The sequence below is a fragment of the Leopardus geoffroyi genome, chromosome C2, assembly GCF_018350155.1.
Source record: "Leopardus geoffroyi isolate Oge1 chromosome C2, O.geoffroyi_Oge1_pat1.0, whole genome shotgun sequence".
In the NCBI taxonomy this organism is placed as follows: Eukaryota; Metazoa; Chordata; class Mammalia; order Carnivora; family Felidae; genus Leopardus; species Leopardus geoffroyi.
Window position 1 is genome coordinate 59,534,299 of NC_059333.1, and position 21,757 is coordinate 59,556,055.

Here is a 21,757-nt window from a genome sequence, read left to right on the forward strand (position 1 = left end):
ACCCCATCACCACACACCCGGATTCCTGCAGAAGTCTCCTGACGTCTGTGTCCGTCTCAAATCTCTCCCCTCTTCGGTTCACACCTGACCTTGCAGCAGGTCCAGGATTCTGGGACACGGGTGTGATCCCCTCCATCTCACACCCCTCAGAGACCTCTCCCTGCCCGAAGACAGCACTTACATGTCTTGTGTTGCCTTTGAAAGCCCTCTTTTGCAGATGGACTCACCTTCGCCATCTTATCACCCCTCAGTCGCCCCCACACTTCGCAAAGAAAACACCAAGCACCGCTGCATATCTGGGTCTTTCCTCTCACATCGTTCCTGCAGACTGGGGTGGCCTACAGACCACTCTCTGTCCACGAAAACGCTCCTCTTCCCCTAAGAGCCGTTTCACACGCTGCACCTGCCGTGAAGCCTTCTCAGAGCCTTGCTGCTTCGCCTTCTCCTCTACACTCCCAGCACACTTGATGTGAGTGCTCATCTCCTCCGTCAACTGCCATCTGTGCTGACCTCTGGGCTCCCCCGTGAAATGAGCCCCTTAGGGCGCTCTGGTGCTCTAGGTACTCTTGTTTGTCCCCGTGTTCCCCACATGGCCTAGCACAGTGCCTGACAGGAAGAGCTCCATAATCCTCAGACGGAATGTGCACTGCCCGGGGTGAGGAGGCCCAGGGTCATTCAGGGTCCCTCACATGTCAGCACTCAGACCATCATACTCTTCAACCAGGCTCAGGACGGCCCTCTTACCAGCTCATCAACCCTGTTTCTAAGGAAGTTCAACACTTTTTCCCTTTAGTTCTGGCCTCTAGAAAAAAATTAAAAACATATTACCTTCCACAGGAAGTACGAAACTGCTCTGTTGTCTGTCCATAAGTGAACTGTTTGTTGAAGCTAGAAAATGTTGAGAGAAAAGTACATGAAAGCAATTTTAGAGACTTAAATGGAGTGCAAGCCACTGTTTATCCACATCTTACATACAACATGACAGAAAATTAGTTAACTGTAACCTAATTCCACAAAAAGCTTTACAAAGAAGAAATTAGAAGTTATCCCATCATTATGTGTAAAAAATAAACCAAATCTCCACTAACAACTCCAAGTTCTCCCTCAAGTGAAGTAAATTTCCCATTTTATTTTTACCATAAATGGTACCTCTTTCCTTCTTTCCCTCTTGCCTTCCTTCCTTCCCATCATTCCTTCTTTCCTTCCTTCTCATCCTTTCCTTCTTTCCTTCCTTTTTCCTTGCCTTAAGTGAAGTGTTGAGGGCAACTAATAGGACTGATAAGAATAAGAAAACTGCAATGAGCGCCCCCCCTCTCCATCCCTAGCTAAGGGAACTGTCTGGGGATGAAGGCCACCATGACAGACAAAGGTTAGTTCAGTATATGAGGGATTTCTCTCATGGGCGTTTTGGCCTCTACAGGCCTGAGAACTGCTCCTATTTTAAAGATACAGACTGTTGTCTATGGAAAGTTCAAAGAATTTAGTCGTGATTGATACCTTTAAAGGGTTTTCTTGTATCCTTTGGATTTTACTTCATATGCCCTGTAGACATAGTTACTTTTAGTGGTAAAGTACATAATGTTCATGCTACAAACTGTTATCTTTTTACCATTTCACCGGCTTCTCTTTTTAGCCATCTCATGTGGGAATATTAGCAAGTTAGTTCTTAGCAGATATAACTAAATCCATGTCTGGGTCGTATGGGATTCTGTTAGAAGAGCCTGGTCTTGCATTAAGTGATGTTTTCATAACTGATTTGAGAGAAGTTTTCAAGCATTGTGTTGAATGATCTCCCAGTAGGCTGGAGTGTGAAAGAGACCTCTGCTGGGGCGCCTGGGTGGCTCAGTCAGTTGAGCATCTGACTCTCCATTTCAGCTCAGATCATGATCTCACGGTTCTTGAGTTTGAGCCCCACAGCTGGCTCTGCACTGACAGTGTGGAGGCTGCTTGGCATTCTCTTTCTCCCTCTCTCTCTGTCCCTCCTTGCATCTCTCTCTCTGCCTCTTTCTCTCAAAATAAATAAAAACTTAAAGTAAATTAAAAGAAAAACAAGAAAGAAAGAGACCTAATGGTTAATAAAGGTATTCCAGTGAGTGGAGGTGCATGGAGAAATCTGCCTCTAGAATCAGATACCAAATCCTCCTACAATTGAGCAAAATATGCCTCCTTCCAAAGAATGCCCTGAGAAGAAATACCAGTCAATTACCCCTGAAACTTCTCAGACCAAAGATAAAACCCACATGTTCTAAGGTACTCTTAAGTGTGCAAAATAATTATTTTCAGAAGAGGGAAAAAATACTTGTTTTCACAAATATTCCTGATTATTTTTATGATGTTGGAAATACTTTTTAAGTTTCATTAATTGTTGATATAGAATCCTTTAGTTTTATTATCTCGACTGGCAGCTAGTTGCCATAGAAGGCTGATTTCATATCAAGTATCACATCTTCACTGAAAATAGAAACCATTCTTTCGCAGTCTTCCTTGAAGCTCTGTATACATCAAAGTAGCAAAATAAATGTGTCAAACTTCTGATCAATGAATAGTCCTGTGATTTCTTTCTTTAATTTCTTTATCTGAAACCAAATTTTTCCTGGAAGTTCAGAAAGGTTATAGTTTTCAGGGCATCCGGGTGGCTCAATTGGTTAAGTGTCCAACTTTGGCTCAGGTCATGATCTCACAGTTCATGAGTTCGAGCCCCACATCAGGCTCTATGCTGACAGCTCAGAGCCTGGAACTTGCTTCAGATGATGCATCTGCCTCTCTCTCTGCCCCTCCCCTCCTCATGCTCTGTCTCTCTATGTCTCAAAAATAAATATACATAAAAAAAGATTATAAATTCACATTGTTAATGTCAGAAGTCCAACTTAACTCTTTCACAATGTGGTGTGTGTGTGTGTGTGTGTGTGTGTGAAGAGAGAGAGAGAGAAATGTGAATTGTGTTCTTTTAAATATATCTATAGTACAAAAGTAACTTAATTACTCATTATGTTAGTCCCTTCAGGCTGCCTTAACATATAATAACCAACGTGGTCACATAATACAATAGAAATGTTCCCTCTTATATTTCTGGAAGCCAGAAGTCTGATTCAAGGGGTCAGCAGAGCTGTGTTTCTTCCAACAGCTCTAAGGAAGAATCCTTTCTTGCTTCTTCCAGCTTTCGGGGGCTGCTAGCAATCCTTGGTGTTTGTTGGCTTGTAGATGTATCATTTCAATCTCTGCTTCCTTCTTCACACTGCCTTCTTCCTATGTCTTTTCTCTTCCCTTCTGAGGACTCTTGTCATGGCTTTAGGGCCCAACTCTCATCCAGGGTGATCTTATCTCAAGAGCTTTAGCTTAATAACATCTTCAAGACCCTTTTTCCAAATACGGCCATACTCACAGGTGCTAACTGGATATTTCTTTGGGGGAAGAGGGATGCCATTCAACCTACCATTTTGGGGAGGGGCACCATCTATGCATTGTCCCCAACCCTTAGATTTATAGTTTATATAATTATTTTACTTATACTTTTTTAAATATATTTTACTCTGTAGTTGACCTGAAACTGAAATTTTCTAGATAATGAGTAATTGAAGGATATTAGAAAGTATATTTTTAAGTCCAAGAATGCATTTCCAGGAAAAGCTGGAATTATTTTTCAATGAAGTAAGATATACAACAAAAATAAAATTTTAAAGTAAAAATTAAAAAACTAACTGTAATGACAACTTTGGGAGACAGTAGACCTGGGTGAGGAACACAGGAAATAAATTACTAATATCTGCTAAGACCTAATTTTTTAAATCCATGTTTGAAACATAATAACTTATGTTTTAAAAATTAAATGAAAAAATTTTTGATATGCCATTGGTCCGTTTAGGGATCACATTCTTGACTAATAAAGCATATTCTTTATTAAAGAAGCACAGAAATAATTTTAGAATGAAAAATTTAGGAGCACTCTTAAATAATAAAATAAATATTTTATTTAGACAGTTTTAGACAATACGGTCTATAAATACGTATAAGAATTGAAGATCCTAAAACATGAAAATTATGCCAGCATCAAGCTCATGTCTAGTAGAATTGTCATTAAAAGATGATCATTACCTGCACTGTCATTGTCCTTGCTCATTTTTGGCCTTAATCCGTTGCTTGGTGTAACCAGAGTTCTCCTTTCTGCATTTACACATTCCAAAAAGACAGATGGGGTAATCAGAGGAATACACATTAGTATTTCTGACTCCTACTTAAAATCACACTTTTTTCACGTTCTTCAGGCCATGTTTGGGTTGCAGTTACCAATAAAAACATAAATTATGACAGGCAAACAAGTCTCAGAACAATTTGCCCCAGGATGAATTTTTGACCTGAACTTCCTACCTGTTGGCATGCCCCTACCTTAGATCCAGAGTATCTGCACCCTCCTGTCTTTACATTCAAGTCAAAGTATTTTTTTTTAATTTTGTTTAATGTTTATTTTACTTTCTGAGAGAGACAGAGAGAGAACAGGGGAGGGACAGAGAGAGAGGGAAACACAAAATCCGAAGCAGGCTCCAGGCTCCGAGCTGTCAGCACAGAGCCTGATGTGGGGCTCGAACTCATGAACCATGAGATCATGATCTGACCTGAAGTCAGTCACTTAACCGACTGAGCCACCCAGGCACCCCTCAAGTCAAAGTGTTTCTTCATTCTGGCTTATGTGCATTTAGTCTACCTCCAATTGTGAAGAAAAGGGGTGGGGGAGGGTACTATGTATTATAGACTGTTTAGGCACCAGTGAGTAGTTCAAGAAAGTTTAGTAGTGATATATTCATTGGGTTCTAGTATGGAACAAAAAAGGATTTTTCTAAGCATTGTTGAAATTACATCATAAAGACAACTGACTGTTAAGTTCAAATTTTGCAAGGCAAGCTCTAAGTGGGAATTGCCAATAAACATTTTTTTGAGCGGCAACTCCTGGCAAAGTATTCACCAGGCATAGAGACATCATAGTAAACGATGCCCTCTACTCTCCAAGAGCTTAAGATCCAGATGAGGAAGCAGCTATGTACATAATTATAAGGTAAAGTTTTCAGAATGGTGACAGAAGTATACATAACATCCAGGAGTTAAAAAGAAGAAATGTTTAAGAGAGCAAGGGTAGGAGATTAGGGAAGACTCCCTACAACAGATGATATTTGAACTGCATCTCAGTAGACGAAGAGTTCTGCAGGAAGATAAAAGGAAATCTTTTTGCACACAGAAAGAAAGTCATTTAGAAGAAGATATGAAGCCACGTGGGATTTTCAAGGAATTACAAATAGTTCAGAATTGCCATTAAGTGAGAAAAAAACAGATGTATAATTAGAGTTGAGGTGAGATAGTGGCAGGTTCTCACTGTGGAAGGCACAAAATGCCTAGAAAGTGTTCACAAGGAAATGATACACTTCTAGTACATCTACAGTAAATGTACCTGATTGGCAAAGAGACACATTTTAGAGTAAAATTTAATGCACGGTGTTTTTCTGGAGAAATTTTGAATCCACTGCTCCCCTTAACGACCATTTTCTTCAATAAAACATTGTTTTAAAATAACAATTTTTGAACACTTACACTAGGAAGAAACTTGGGATAACTAGCAGATATTATTTATTACAGCCTCTCCATGCTGACAGGTATTTTTAACCTCATTTTACAGATAAAGAAATGCAGACTCAACAGTAATGAAGCAGTTTGGCCAAGGCCACCCACCCAGCTTGTCAGCTGCTCTAATTGCCCAATTATTCTTATGCAACTAGGTCCTACCTCACTGTATAGAAAGCAAAGGCTGGATCCTAAGAAATGCACTAGGATAAATACACTACCCAAATCAATCCAAATTAAGAGAGTTGAAGAAGCAAGCCCAAATCATGTTGTGGGGGAAACACTGAGAGACAAAGATCTGAAAGCGCACATCAAACGACAAGTCCATGGAATTAAGATTATAATGGCATATGGACACAACCATTATGAATTCTGGATCTGAATGGAAATCGTTAAACTAAGCAGGAGGGTCGAAATTCGTGGGCCATCACTCCCTCAGTAGACTGTAAGCTCCAGGAAGGTAGAGAGTTTCATCTATGTTTTTCTTTCCACATGCTTAGATGAGTGCTTTGCACAGCTACCTGGCATGTAGCTAGCTCAAGCTGCATTAAAAAGATAAAAGTCAACACAACTTTATAGCAAACTGTAACAAGATATGGACAGTTAGTTTGCAGAAAAAGAAGTACAAAAGTCTCTTAGTCATATAGAAAGATACTAAACATTATTCATAGCAAAAGAAATGCAAATTAAAACTATACAGAAATACCATTTCTCGCCTGTTATGCTGCCAAAGTCTAAAAATCTGACAATACTTTGGAGCTATAGTGAGATAGGCATGTCGATAGGCTCATGGGAATGTAAAATGTTACAACTTCAACAGAGGAAAATTTGGAAAAATATAGCAAAATTACATACGAATTTTTCTTTTAACCCAGCAATACCAATTGTCAGGATCTATCCTAAAGATACACAGGGAAAAGTATGAAAAGAATATATGCACAAGACTCTTCATTACAACATTGTAATTGGGAGATTTTTAGAAGTAACTCAATGGCTATTCATTGGGGATTAGTGTTCTAAACTATGGTACATCCAGAAAATGAAGCATAATGAAACTTTTAAAAAGAATGGGGGGTAGCTAGGGGCTCGTGGATGGCTCAGTCAGTTAGGCATCTGACTCTTGATTTCAGCTCAGGTCATGAGCTCATGGTTAATCGGGCTCCATGCTGATGCTCATGGAGCATCGGGCTCCTTGCTGATCAATGTGGAGCCTGCTTGGGATTCTCTCTTTCCCTGTCTCTCTGTCCCTTCCTCACTCACACACCCTCTCTCTCTCAAAAATAAACAAATAAACTTTTTCTTAAGTTAAAAAAAAAAAAAGAACAAAAGAAAGCTCTATAAACTATTATGGCGTGATCTCCAAGAAGTATTGTTAAGTGAGAAAAGCAGGATACGTAAAATTGTGTATATTACACTACCATTAATCCCAAGGGAGGGATACATGTGTGTTCTTTCTTTACTTGCTTATAATTTCAAAACTAAATGGATAAAGTGGGAACAGGAATAGAAATAATATGTCTCTGAATATACCTGGTTTAATAGATTTGACTTTGGAATCAGGTAGCCATTTTACATAATTAGAAAGCGTAACCAAATATTTGGGGCATCTGGGTGGCTCAGCCAGTTAAGCATCTGACTTTGGCTCAGGTCATGATCTCCCAGTTCAACGCAGTTGAGCCCTGCATTGGGCTTTGTGCTGACAGCTCAGAGCCTGGAGCCTACTTTAAATTCTGTGTCTCCCTCTCTCTCTGACCCTCTCCCATTCACGCTCTGCCTCTCTCTTTCTCTCTCTCTTTCGAAAATAAATCAACATTAAAAAAACTTTTTTAAAGAAAGCATAACCAAGCTATTTGTAAGCACTAAGATTATAAAGCAAAGCGAAACAAATGTACCCAACTGCATTTGTTAGAATTGGTTGTATGACCACATAGAGAGCAGCTATTCCAACTGACTTTCAAAACACAACAATTTGACTGTGTGCCTCTAGTAGATTTTAACTTAAGGATAAATTGCAAAAAAAAAATCTTTAATTATCTCCAATAATCATATTGTTGGTGATAGTAGAAACTACACTGGAAAATATCTGGCAGTTTTTTGAAAAGTCAAACACGTGCCCACCATATAACCTGACCATTTCAATCCTAGATATTTACTCAAAAGAAACGAAAATATATGTCCCCACAAAGACTTGTGCATGAATGTTCATAGCACCTTCAATCATAATAGCCAAACCTGGACACGACCTAAATACCAATCAACATGTATGTGGAGAAATTGTCCATACACTGGAATAGTACTCAGTAACAAAAGGAACACACAACATTGATGGTTCTGAAACTCATTCTGTTGAATGAAACAAGCAGACACAAAGAGAATACAGTATACACCACACGAAAGAATGCTACTAACATAAAATGCTAACTCATCTGTGGTACCAAACAACACATCAGTGGTTGCCTGCAGATGAAGACAAAGGCAAGGATGAACTGCAAACATACATGGAAGAATATTTGGGGAACAATGAAAATGTTCTGTATCTTGTTTGTGATGACTCACAAACTGTAACTTTTGAATAGATGCAGTTAATTGCACACAAATTGCCCCTCAGTTTAGTTAAATACAGTATCAGAAACATGAGATTTTGGGGTGCCTGGGTGGCGCAGTCGGTTAAGCGTCCGACTTCAGCCGGGTCACGATCTCGCGGTCTGTGAGTTCGAGCCCCCCGTCAGGCTCTGGGCTGATGGCTTAGAGCCTGGAGCCTGTTTCCGATTCTGTGTCTCCCTCTCTCTCTGCCCCTCCCCCGTTCATGCTCTGTCTCTCTCTGTGTCAAAAATAAATAAATGTTAAAAAAAAAAATTAAAAAAAAAAAAAAGAAACATGAGATTTTAACACATGTGACATTAGAAGATGCATCCACACAAACAAACACAAAACAAAATGCAGGTGGAAAAACCCTTGACACTGAAAACAATGTTTAAAAAAAAAAACAAAACTTTTCCATCTAAGTCAAAAGCATCAGTAGAAATAAGATTGTTTTGTGATTTTAGTACAAATGAAACCTCTTACTCACTTTGAGCACCAGAAGTTTCCTTTCCCAAATCGTCATTGTCATATGCCTGAGAAAGCATACACCATCCACCCACATAACAGACATTGTATGGGCATGACTGTGCAAAGCCATACTCTAAAGGCTTCCTCCAGTGAGGGGGGGGAAAAGGCTCTCAGGGGGAAAAAGAAAAAAACTCTCAGAAAGAGCACAGGTTTTTTTTGCGTGAGGTTAAACAGTTTTTAACTATTCTAAAATCCTGTGGTTGGCTGTGTTCTCCTGACTAAAAAAGTGAGAGATAGGCATTGTTGATAAATCTCCACTCCCAATAAAAACTCCTGTGTGAGTAACTGTTAGTAACCTAAATAGAACGTGGACTGTGTGATACTCAAAAAGTTTCTACAGTTGCTAAGATTCATGTATTATCTCTGAGGTGTGGAAATGGGAAACAAAAAAAGTTAAAGATTTCTTGCCTTTTCATTCATTTGGAGGTTTTTCAGGGAGAATGCAAACAAAGCAGTGAGGAGGCTAATACAATGAGTTTTAAGCTAAAAGAATGCTTTAATGAGGGCAAAACTGGAGCCTAAAATATTTAGCTATGCTCTAATAGGATACTCATATCTGTGCAAAAAAGAATCGTGTGGTATAGTTTTATTTTTACATTTCTTTTGACATTTCTTTCTAGGACTTGGGGCCTCAAAGCCAGTACTAACTAATTAGAAGTCATTCTTATTGCTTATTATGGTCTTTGTAAATTTTATTGATATTAATAATTAATTTACTACTTTAAAAAATATAACACAGAATACATTGAAATATATTTCAATACAATGAAATCTGTGGGAATATTATGATATCTTACTCAAGGAAAACCAAATAATAGAGTTATTTCATTCTTCATTTGATGTTTCAAGCTTTCAAACTTCAAAACTCTGCAAGTTATTATAACAAATACAGTGCTGGACCATCGTGGGTCAAGCATTGGCTGCAAAACAGGAAGGACATGAGTTTTACTTCTTACTCTGCTTTCCTGAATCATTTTAGGTAATTGAATAAATGCATATGCTCTAGTTTTCCCCTCCACAAAACAGACTATCATTCTTAATTAATAAGTAAAGAATAACTGATGAAAGGGATTCAAAGCACATTGCAAACAGGTATTAAATCCTCAGGGTATTAAACCCTGAGTATACTTCACCAAAGATTCAAGGTTTCATTTAAAATAAATGCAACTTTGAAAAAATAAGATAAAAAGAGACTGGGAGGTAAACCATAAGAGACTCTTAAATACAGAGAACAAACGGAGGGTTGCTGGAGGGGTATTGGGTGGGGGGATGGGCTAAACGGGTGATGGGCATTAAGGAGGGCACCTGCTGGGAGAAGCACTGGGTGTTATATGTAAGTGATGAATCACTAAATTCTGTTCCCGAAATCACTGTATGTTAGCTAACTTGGATCTAAATAAAATTTAAAAATTTTTAAAAAGAGAAAAAATTAAACATTACAGGAGTTTTCAAGGGAAAAAATAATAAATAAATAAATACATAAATAAATAAATATTTTCATTACTGAGCCTGAAAAATAAAATAAGATAAACTAAAATAAATGCAACTTTGAGGCTGAGACCTTAATCATACAAAGACTCAGAAATTCAAACTACATTGCCAGAACAACCTTTATTTAGCTACACTAAGCACATAACTGTTTCTAATCATCAGTACAGTAAAGTCAGCACAATACAGAGACCTTAACTTTCAATCTTCTAGCTCCAGAAAGCTTAAAATACCAACCTTAACATTTTAGTTAGTAAATTTTTGTGTTGTATTTTATAAAAATGCATATTGTGGATGTAGGTTAGACCTAAAAGTATTATTTCCCAACAGTTACAAATGGATTCAGTAAGCAGTTGTGGAATTAAATTGTGTCCTTTCTCAGAGGTCCTGAGAATGAATTGTCACCCTAATAGGCTAACTGTATTTCTGCTCTGATGAAGTGGTTTTCACATTGTGATCTAGGAACTAGGGAAAGTCCATGATATTCAACAAAAAAATCCATGAACTTCATAACTTTTGGAGAAGGGAGCCTAAATTATAATTTTATTTCTGGTATATAATTAAAAAGCAGTATCATCCTGTAGGAATAATTGCAAGCATCACCAATTTTCCCCAAAATTCTGTTATTTATAAATAGCAAACAAGGAACGCTTGGAATAAAAGCTCATGTGAACCTTTTCTCTACTAATAGTACCTGAAGACAAGTGTGTTAATGTTATGATAGATTTTGGAAATAAAGGAAATGTTTTCTTTTCTGCCTACTAAGATAAGGATCAGATTATGATCACAGTAGTTTTCATTCAAATGGCACCTGAGTGAACCCCTATATTAGAGCTTTTGGACTGGTAGAGGGAAATTGGAAGCTACAATAATATTCCTTAATTATTTATTCAATTACAATGGTTAGGCACTTAATAAATCCCTATTTATCATGGAATTTCAATCTGCTGGGGACAATAGACATCAACCAAATAAATAATTATGTGAAATTGCAATAGCGATACATGAAGTGTGAAAAATGTATCATGAGCAACTTATCCTAGTATTGAGGTGGTGGGCGGCGCCCAAGATGGTTCCCAGTGTTCTCTTCTTAGTGTTCATGTCTGTAAAACTTTCTCCTTGAAAACAACAAGACAGTTCTTGACTGTGGATTAGACTCACTCATTCACTTAACAAATAGAATATAGCAAAGTGATAGATGTCACTGTTGAGAGTTACTTATAAAAAGACTGTGGTTTCTGTCCTGATGTGCTCTTTCTCTCTCTCTCTCTCTCTCTCTCTCTCTCTCTCTCTCTCACATTCTTGGGTTTCTGTGAGAAAATAAATATTTGTTTGGGGATAATTTATAATGGAACAATAGGTAATTAATACAAGATCCAATAGACAAGAAGCCGATTGAAAGAGAGAAAGAGACAGAGACAGAGAGAGAAGAATACCCTAAATAAAAGTACTATTATGTGCAGACAACATGTGCCTGGACGGTCTATAGATAACTAAGATCTGAAGAAAGACCAGGGTCAAAAAAAGGGAATCTCATCTTTTGCTATTATGCTATTTCATATCATGATTTCTGAACTTTTTTTCCTGGGACAAATGTATCTTCCTGCGGAAAGAGAACAGAAAAGAAAAATAGAAGTTTGCCATTTTAGCAATGTGAAATGTAACATGTTTTTAAAATGAAAACTTTCTTCTTCATTTGTATTAAAGCTTAATATTTCAATGATCATGAATCCTTCCTTCTGAAAAAGAAAGAAACTGAAATGCAAAATAAGAGATTTCTTATTTTAAAGTCATATTTGTTACTTCTGCACTTGGAGTTTTTCCAAGAAAAAAAACTATTTTGAAAGCATTTGAAATTTTAGGATAGGGGCACCTGGGTGGCTCAGTCGGTTAAGCGGCCGACTTCAGCTCAAGTCATGATCTTGCGGTCCGTGAGTTCGAGCCCCGCGTTGGGCTCTGTGCTGACAGCTCAGAGCCTGGAGCCTGTTTCGGATTCTGTGTCTCCCTCTCTCTCTGGCCCTCCCCTGTTCATGCTCTGTCTCTCTCTGTCTCAAAAATAAATAAATGTTAAAAAAAAAAAAAAGAAAATTTAGGATAAAAATTGTTTATGTTAATGTGCTATAACTACAAACTTAAACATGAGTAAATCTCAAACATAATATTCAGCAAATGAAAGCAGATATAAAATAATATACACAGTATGATATCATCTATGACAATACAAAAAAAAGCAAAATAGATGTCATTGTTTGGGGCCAGATATATATATATATGGCAAAATATAAAGAAAGGCAGGGGAATGATCATTCCAAAAAAATATGGCTACCCTTACAGCAAAGGTTGAGGGGTATAATTGGGAAAGAACGGGCAATAGTCTATCTCTTAACTTACGTTAACATTCACCGTACAACTGTTCTTTGAAATGCACGAATGTAATGCACTCTGCAATATATACATTAATATAAAAGAAAATTAAAATAGTAAGTTCAAAAAACACAAAAAGTGTAATTAGTACTTACATTTTTTTGACATAACAATGTGAGCAATTGATCCTTGTATCATAGGGTCAAGGATGCTGTGTTCTTATGGTTTAATTTATGAAAGTGATTTACATTTTCAAAGGTATTAACGTGGTAGCAGACAACACCTAATTAGGTGTTCAACAAACAAAATAAAGGGTGGAAACCCAAAGTTCTAACAAAGACAAATTCAGAAAAGCACCAAAATTAGAGTAAGAAAATCAACTAATATTTTGGTTCTTCCATTTATTACCTCTGCAGTGTTGCACAGATTACTCCCTGAACCTCAGTGCTTCATCTATACATAAAAGAATGTAGTATCTGATAACAGTAGTCATTCAATTCATAAAGGGAAGGATAATTATTTATATCATTGATAAATGGTATTAGGAAAACTAGCTTTTCATTTAGAAAAAAAACAGATTCCTATCTCACTTCTCATACAAATATAAATACAATGAACCAAAGATTTAAATAATAGATAATAGATAGAAGATAGATAGATAGACTAGAAGAAAACACGGATAATATATATTTTTTTATCTTAAATGGGACATGGAGTGAGTAACATCTCGGTTTGCCAGGGAATGAGGGGTTTCCTGGGACAAAGGACATTCAGTGCTAAAACCAGGAAAGTTCCAGGCAGACTGGGACAGTTGTCACTGTAAGTAAAGAAACGTTTTTTAACCCTGGTACAAAATAGAAACTATAAAAGAAAATATTGAGAAAGATGGCTATAGAAATAATTTAAAACTTCTATATGGCAAAAAAGAAAAACAATGTGTAAGCTAACATTAGCAAACACCTATGGAATATTGTGAACATTGGTGTTAAAAAAGGCTAATATCCTCAAAAAAATATACAGAAAACACATAAACCAATAAAAAAAGAGATGGACATCCCAAATGAAAAATGGGCAAAAGATATGAACAGGACAACAAAAGATAAAGTTAAGTCATATGTTGAAAATTGGCTTAGCTGGTAACTATAATTATGCTCTTCAGATACAATAGAGAGAGAGAAATACAACACCCAGATGGTTTACAAAAAGGAAGAGTGAGAAAAGTTTTAGTAACAAGCTCTAAAACATAAGAATTCAATAATGAATTCAATGGATAAATAAAATTTAGAAAGAAAAAAGAATTGTGGTAAATAATAAATTTGACCCTAGTTTCCACAATGATATCATCACAAAGCCTGTATCCATGGGTTAGGACACCATGCTAATAAATCGCATATTGTTGGGGTAATTTTTTTTTTTTCCAGCAGTTACCATCACATAGTCTTAAACCAGTTAATAGAAACAGATTTGGTCCCTGACCCAGGGCAGATGTTGTACAAATGTGTATTAGTGATCACAAGGGACAATGTGCTGAGTGGATAGTGAATATCCGTGCATATTGATATACAGAGATATATTTACTAGGATATTAATTCCAGCATAGTTCTTAATTCCAAAAAAAAACTGAAAACAACAAGAAAGTTGTTGATCTGTAAGGCCTAATTAAATAAGTTTCAAAAATAGTATCTATGAAAGATACTTGAAAACTGCAAAATTATAATTAAGATACCATCTATTGAATGTAAAATTCAGACCCAGGTTTAAGTGCTTTATATACAAAATTTAACTTAATCCTCACAACAACCCTAGACACTAGGTCAGGGGTGTTGGGTAAAATCTCCCAATTTTAAAGTATTGGCAACTAATTCAGGTTTTTAAAAATGTTATATGAGCCAACTGAACGTGCCTGCAAGCCAGGTCTCGCCCATGGGCTGCCAAATTGCAGTCTCTGAGGTGGAAATTAGAGAAGAGGCCTAAGCCAGAGTGGAAAACATTCATAATGAGGAAGCTGTTGGAGGAAGCAAAGGTAGAAAAACAATGAAGAAAAAAGAAATGCAATGCCTTACACCAGGGAGGAGATTTCAAGAAAGGAATCATCAAAATCAAATCATTCAGGAAACGGCCTAAAGTAAGGACTAGCAGTGTGGTTTTCTAACAAGAAGGTGGTCAGAGACCTTTAGGAGCTGTAAGAGAGTAGTGTTAGTACAGAGGGATGAACGCAAGATTGAAAGGAGCCAAGCAAAAGAAACTCTCAACAAAGGTAGACTTATTCTTTCAAGAATTTCAGCCTTGGAAGTATGGGAGAATGACAAGTGGGTTTCTCTTTTCATGTCAAACCTGAGAGAGAGCGTGGGATGATATTTGGAACTGAGAACCAAGAAGCTATCTGATAGAGAAGAGCATAGCATATTTGAAGATAGAGAGAGGGAGAACTAGAACTTACAAGGCAGACAGTAAAGCAGGATCCTAGAAGTACCGGCAGGACATGAGGCCAAAGAGGGGTCAGGGGGTGGGGGGCAGTGCTTTTGAAAAGACTGACACTTAGTCTCTAAGACAGAAGCAGAAAGGGCAAAAGAAATTACAGACACGAGAGACATTTTGAGGAAGCTCATGTTGACAAACGTTTTCGGAGAATAACTACTTAGCGTCAGGTAGCTGTGCAGACCTCTGGCAATGCAAAGGGTAAGGTCTCCACTCTCAGAAGGGTCATCATTTGGGGAAGTTAAAGAAGTCCACATTGAATGGTAGGTAAGTCAGAAGTGAGCAGCCATCTGCTGAATATGAGAGACAACGGGAAGAGTTTGGGTGAAAATTACCTAAGACAGTGTTTAAATCCAGGCTCCCAGCAGAACTACTTGCAAAGATTTGTGAAAGCCAAGATCTCAGACTCTGTACCCTAATAATTCCAATTAAGTAGGTCTGAGATGGCATCACAGCATCTTTAATAACTTGGGCTATACAGGTGATTCTGTCAACCAGTTTATGTACTGGTTCAGGATAATCCTTGGGGAACATCTAGGAGGGAGCCAATGAACGATAGATTGAGTGGTTTTTTTGGAGAAGAAAAATCACTAGGTTTCATTATGTTGACCTGGGCATTTTTTCCAAAAAATTATCAATACCATAAAATGGATTCTATAGCCAGATATTCTCATACAATAGTTAAACCTTTGGGAAAGGGTAGTATTTCAGGGCAAACTAACAAAATGGCAAGGAAAAAGAAAATAAATCATTAAACAACTAACAGCTCACATGTGCACACACCCAGTTTGGAGAAGTGCCTTTACTGAATCACTGAATATTCTCAAATGATACCCTTTGAACACACACAAGTTTCCCCCATGTTGATTGAAAGAAAAAAAAATGATGCTGCTTTCTCCTTCTAGCTATGATCCTTTCTCCTTTGTTACTGCCAAGTGTCTAGAATTGAGTGGTCTGTGACCACAGGCTCAATTTCCTCCACACCCACTCTCTCCTCAATACCAGCAACCTTGTGGTTCCTACACCTTTCTATTCAGAACACAATTTTGAAGGTCACCAGCTACCTTACAGTCAGACTTGTGGCCTTTCTTCAGTGCTCATGCTCCTGGGTTATTTGGAAGATTTTGACGCTATTAACCACTTTCCTTTCCTTGTAAAACCCTTTTCTTAGCCTGTACCACTACTCCTGTGTTTTGCCTGTCTGCGTCTCCCTCTCTGTCTTCTCTGCAAGCCTGTCTTTCTCTTTAGCTACGTTAATGCGGGCATTGCCCGAAGTCTCATCAGTCCATCTTTCTCTCTGCACCTTTTCTTATCATCCCCAGAGCCCCAACTAGGCCTCTAGACAGTTGACTTCTCCTTGTTTTAGCTCTGCAGTCATAGTTCAGCTCCCTCTGCCCTTCCTAGAAGCTATTTGACTTGCCTAGAATGCTCATCCCTCAACTCTTCCTGCCTAGCTCTTTTCTGCTCATCTTCATCTTACACATCACCTTCCAAAGGGAAGTCCTCCCTGCCCCCACAGACCAGACGAGATTTACCAATTCCACCTTCTCTTTCTTCTTATGCACCTATGCATTATTTAATCTTGGGCACTGATTTATTTCATGCCTACATTTCCTAGGAGACTCTAAGCTTTGTGAGAGCATGATTTTCTATCTTGTTCAGGTATCCCCAGCATTAAGCACAGTGTCTGACACATGTCAGACACACCCTTACTTATTAACTGACAGAATAACTGACCCATATTTTAGCGTTGACTTATTTTTCCTGAACGAGAATCTCAACCTTTAGATGCTATCTCTCCCCCACGCAAATGCCTCCTGTCATTTCAAGTGCATCACATCTAAAAATCATAGATTTTCCCCCACACACTTGCCACATCTCTTTTACCCTATATTTTTGGTACTACAGATGAGTTTCAAGCATAGTTCATTTACAGAAAAGTTGGGTGATATCTTTAGTAATTCCTTGACTGATGCTGGACTTGATTTGCCCCTGTATAAAATGTAAGAATTTAATTTGAAGGTTTCTAAAGTCCTTCCCGTCTAAAAACACTTCTCAAAAGCTGTCATACATCTCCTTCATTTCACAAATGAGGAAATTATTGTCTAAAGAGAGTAAGCAATTTCTTAAATATGACATAGCTGGTGGATAAAATTATACCTTATGATGAACCTTTAAGCCCAACACAGAGAGATATGTAAGAATTTAGAAATTTGGGGAAAGGAGATTGAGATCTTATTGAGAAAATGAAAAGCACCAAAATATTCAATTCATTAATCAAATTTGGAAGCAAAGAGCATTTAATAATATAATATATCTGGGGCGCCTGATGGCTCAGTCATTTAAGCTTCTGACTTCAGCTGAGGTCATGATCTCAGGGTTTGTGAGTTCGAACCCTGTGTCGAGCTCTGTGCTGACAGCTTAGAGCCTGGAGCCTGCTTCACAAAACAACAGATGGTCCTCAATGCTTACTGCACAGTATCCAAGTTCCTCTGCCGAGCTATCAAGTACCCCTGGAATTCAGTCTTATTTCCCACTATCATGTAGCACACAATCTCTGTTCCATCAAGGTAGAGTTCTTTCTGTCCCTCAAGCACCTTGCCTTTGTTCATGCCGCACATCTCTTCCTCCCAATGTGTATATCTGCCTTCCCCCATCTATCCAAGCCTATCATTCAAGACCCATTTCCTCCATTAAAACTTTAACATCTCCAACCTACTGTAATTTCTCCCATCTTTGGGTTTTTACTAGATTCATAGTTAATTTCAAGACTGACGGATTTAAAATGTTCTCCAATTATTTCATCTCAGCTTCATCTCCCTAGTTTATATTGCGGATAACTTTTAGGCACTCTTCACACGCTCGCACACACACCCTCCATAAATAATTCAGTGTTCTTAATAAAGACTTTTTATTACTTTATTAATTAAGCATGGAGGGTTAGAGGAAAACATTATGTAAATTCACAACTATCACAAGATAGAAAAGGAATAGAGGACTGAAATTTATGAAGACAAACCCCTTCTTTTTTTGCAATTACTTTTAATCTTTTTTTCTTTCATCTGCAAGCCATCAAATCTACCAACAGCCCTGTTTTGATTTTTATTTCCTTTTCTTGTTACTGCCTGCCCCCTCGTGGAAGATAATGATAAATGATCAAAATTAGCCCGACGAAGAGAAAAAGGTGGAGAAGGAGTCCTTTTTAGTAATCACGTCCTTAATAACAGTGACTTATAAAAGGTAGAATCACATTGATTAGAATAGCAAAATATAGTTTTAAAGCAAGAAAAAAATGTAGAATACAGATGCGGGAAGAAGACCAGAAGACCAGTTGGAATGCCTTGCTGTACAGTGGATGATTTAGATTGTATTCGTTCCCTGCCCTCAGGAGCTTTCTTAATAAACTTTGTCTACCAACAACCACGTTGCTTGAATTTATAAACAAATAAGTCAACAGAAAAATAAATAGATTTTTGAAATGCCATGTTTTACATCGAGTCTGCTCTTACGCACCTTTGTGAATTTATCTTGCACAATAAAGTGAGTTATGTTTGCCAAAATACCGTTCAGCAGTATTAATAACAATGCAGTATTAGTAATAAAGACATAAAGTCATGCCCCGAGTAGTTTGCTTCTCATTATACTACATTATTTCACAGTGAATTTATCATGCACATTTCTGCATCTAATATAATTTGGTCTTTGGTATCTTGATTCCAAATATTTGGATAACTTTATAATTATATGAGCACAGCTTTCAGAGATTTGATTTATGCAGTAAATCTTCTAGTTGTATTCGGAAATAGTTTTAAAATTCACACCTTTAAACCATTAGAATTCAAAATGATCAATTATGTTTTCATCCTGTTTTTTTTTTCTTTTACCCAAGAGCCATAACGCAATTTGACATGAGTGATAAATAGCTCCTTGCCTAGCTGCCTTCCTTGCCAAGTTGGGTCCTGCATGGTTTCCCTAAGAGCTTTCTACTATTAGATCTCAACTAGTGAAAGATTTAGAACACCAGATGTGTTTTTAAGTGAGCAGTCTATTAAGCTTATAACTAAGTCGAGGCATAACTGTTTTCAGTGGTGTTATAAATAGTGGTACTTTTTAGTGAAAAGCATAATGCTTCTTCAAATGTCTAGCGATGCTTCCAGACCTGACCGGGTGTGACTCTGCCACAAACTAATAGTGTTGGATAAATCAATTCACCTTTATAAAATGGAAAAGTGTCTTCCATGCCTACTTCACTGGTTTGCTTTACAGATCAAAGGACAAAAAGTATGTGAAAATGCTGCCTAGAAAAGTAGCCGCTTCTCGGCCTTTTAGCTAAGATCAAATGTAGAAAAGTACAGGAATACTATATGGTTATTTTTCTTGTGTTCGTCACTAAGTTATCATGTGGAAAACAGACTTTTTTTCTTTTGCTGGAACGTAGGCAATACTTCAGTCTTTTCTTTTTTCAATTATAAAATTATAAAATTATAAAATTTAAAGCCAACTACACTGCTCCCTTGCAGCTGCTCCCATTTACTAAAAGTGAAACCTGAAAACTCCCTCCCACATCAACTCCTACCAACCCTCTGTAATGAAACCCGGACACCCCCACAATTGCCCCAAGTGTTTTACAAACTCCTACAGGAACCTAGATGTTGAAGAGTGTGTCCTTTCATCCAGAAAGTGTCTTTAAGCCTACACATCTTAAAGATAAATACAGACACCCATCCCAGATGCACCACTAAACTGTGTTATATTTTTAAAAGGCACCTGGCCATAGATGGTTACCAAAAGCAATAAACTTTCCTAATTTATACTGTTAACAACATTGACCCAAGTGGGGGTGGGATTATTATTCAATTTTTTTTTTTTTTTTTGAGAGAGAGAGAGAAGAGGGTCGAAAGAATTAGATGACCTGGGTTGCTACTAGAATACATTTCATCTATTCTCCCTCGTTCAGAAAAGGGGGGGAGGGAGCATGGGGAAATAAGGAAGTGGACAGTGAGGCAAATTGTAGAGATACGTAAAAGGCGATAGGATACAAAGTAAAATAAGTAAGACAAAGAGCAAAGTAAGGACAACAAAGTGAAATAAATCCAAAAGTAACACCCTCTCCCATCTCTTGTCATTGCAGTATCTTACATTGCTCCACAAGAAAGGCAAAGAAAACTCAGCAAAAGCTGAGCCAGGTTTCTCACCAGTCGTTCTCCTGTCGCTCTTCAAACAGAATTCAGACTTACCAGCCACTAAGGAGACAATCAAAATCAGTAGAAGCCATAGGCCTAAAGTCCTCAAAGTGTAGGGCATTTCTGATGTCTTGCTTTCTGCCCTTTACTTGGTACTTTGCCTCCACACAGGTATGAGAGGAACTGAAGACATGGCGAGGCTCTCTCTGGTCAGCTGCTCTGTGCCGGATCCTCTTAGCCCATCTGCAGCAGGACACTCCTTTTCTTCTGGCCTCTTGCTTCAACTCTGTGTCTGAGGCTGGTTGGCAACTTGGAATGAAAGAAACTCTTCTCTGGAACTTGACACAGCAATAGATTTCCTGTATGAAGCACTGAAGCAGAGACGGAGGAAGCAGATTGATTGACTCTGTCAGCTCATTGGTCCCTCTCTTACTTCTGCTCTACACAGATCAACTTTACAGTAAGGCACTGCATGCGCCCAAGATAAACAGATTTGTCTAAGCCTGGATTGCAAAGCAACACAGGATTATTTATCTGTTCTGACCCATCCCTTTAAATTTCCTAGTCACAGTAACTTTCTCCAAATGAAGAGGGGTATGGCCTCAGTAATAAAGTTTGGAATAAAACACCCTCCCTTGAATATTCTTGGGTGAAATCACTGTCTATAATGTCAACAACTCTAGAAGAATCGGAATTGTCTTAGTTTCCTACTGGTACTGTAACTAATTCCCACAAACCTCGTGGCTTAAGACAACATGAATTTATCATACAGTTGCAAAGGTCAGAAGTCCAAAATGGATTTTATGGGACTAAAAGTAAGGTGTCAGCAAGGCTCTGTTCTTTCTGGACACATGGAGAGAACCAGTTCATTGCCTTTTCCCACTTCCAGGGGTCACCAGCATTCCTTGGCTTGTGGTTACATCATCCCCACCTCTGTTCCCTTGTCACATCTCCTCGGTTGGTAACCCTCCTGTCTCCTTCTTATAAAGACCCTTGTGAGTACATTGGACTGACTACCCAGATAATCCAGGATAATCTCCCCATCTCAAAATCCTCAACTTAATCACATCTGCAAAGTCCCTTGTCCCCTGTAAGCTTACCTATTTACAAGTTTCAGAGTTTAGGACATGGACACCTTGGGGGGCCATTACTCTGCCACTCACAATTGTGTACTTACTCCCATTTACTTTCACCTTTGAAGAGCCAGACTGATCATTTGAACCAAATTACAAATAAACACCCACTGTTAGCTATCACATATCTGGAATTCAGACTTATCAAAAAAAACCTGCTTTAATGTGGTCAGTTCATATTCATTTAGATTATGTTTGGGAGGAAAGAAATCCTCTACATGCTAAGAATTTTCTACCCCAAGGCAAAATTCCCCAGGAAGGGGAAGAAAATGTTGCAAACAGGAAAAAGATTAAACAACATGCACTTTTTTCTTTTAGGTTAGCAGTTTCATATTCCCTCTTGCCAAACATTAAAGTGTATATATATATATATATATATATATATATATATAT

At 37.8% G+C, this 21,757-nt stretch overlaps 1 protein-coding gene across 2 annotated transcripts in view; it reads right to left on the minus strand.

Annotated features, from left to right (window-relative positions):
- Positions 1-20,637, minus strand: part of CD200R1 (CD200 receptor 1) — a 29,966-nt gene extending 9,329 nt beyond the window's left edge. For both annotated transcript variants that reach the window (XR_006718321.1, XM_045502052.1), the window contains exons 1-3: positions 20,286-20,637; positions 4,093-4,161; positions 829-888 (exon numbers count right to left, since the gene is read on the minus strand). Coding sequence is in view for 1 of the 2 variants with exons in the window: in XM_045502052.1 (XP_045358008.1) it covers positions 829-888; positions 4,093-4,161; positions 20,286-20,352 (196 nt within the window). In the remaining variant the exon portion in view is untranslated. The remainder of the gene's footprint in view (positions 1-828; positions 889-4,092; positions 4,162-20,285) is intronic.
- Positions 20,638-21,757: the final 1,120 nt, after the last annotated feature.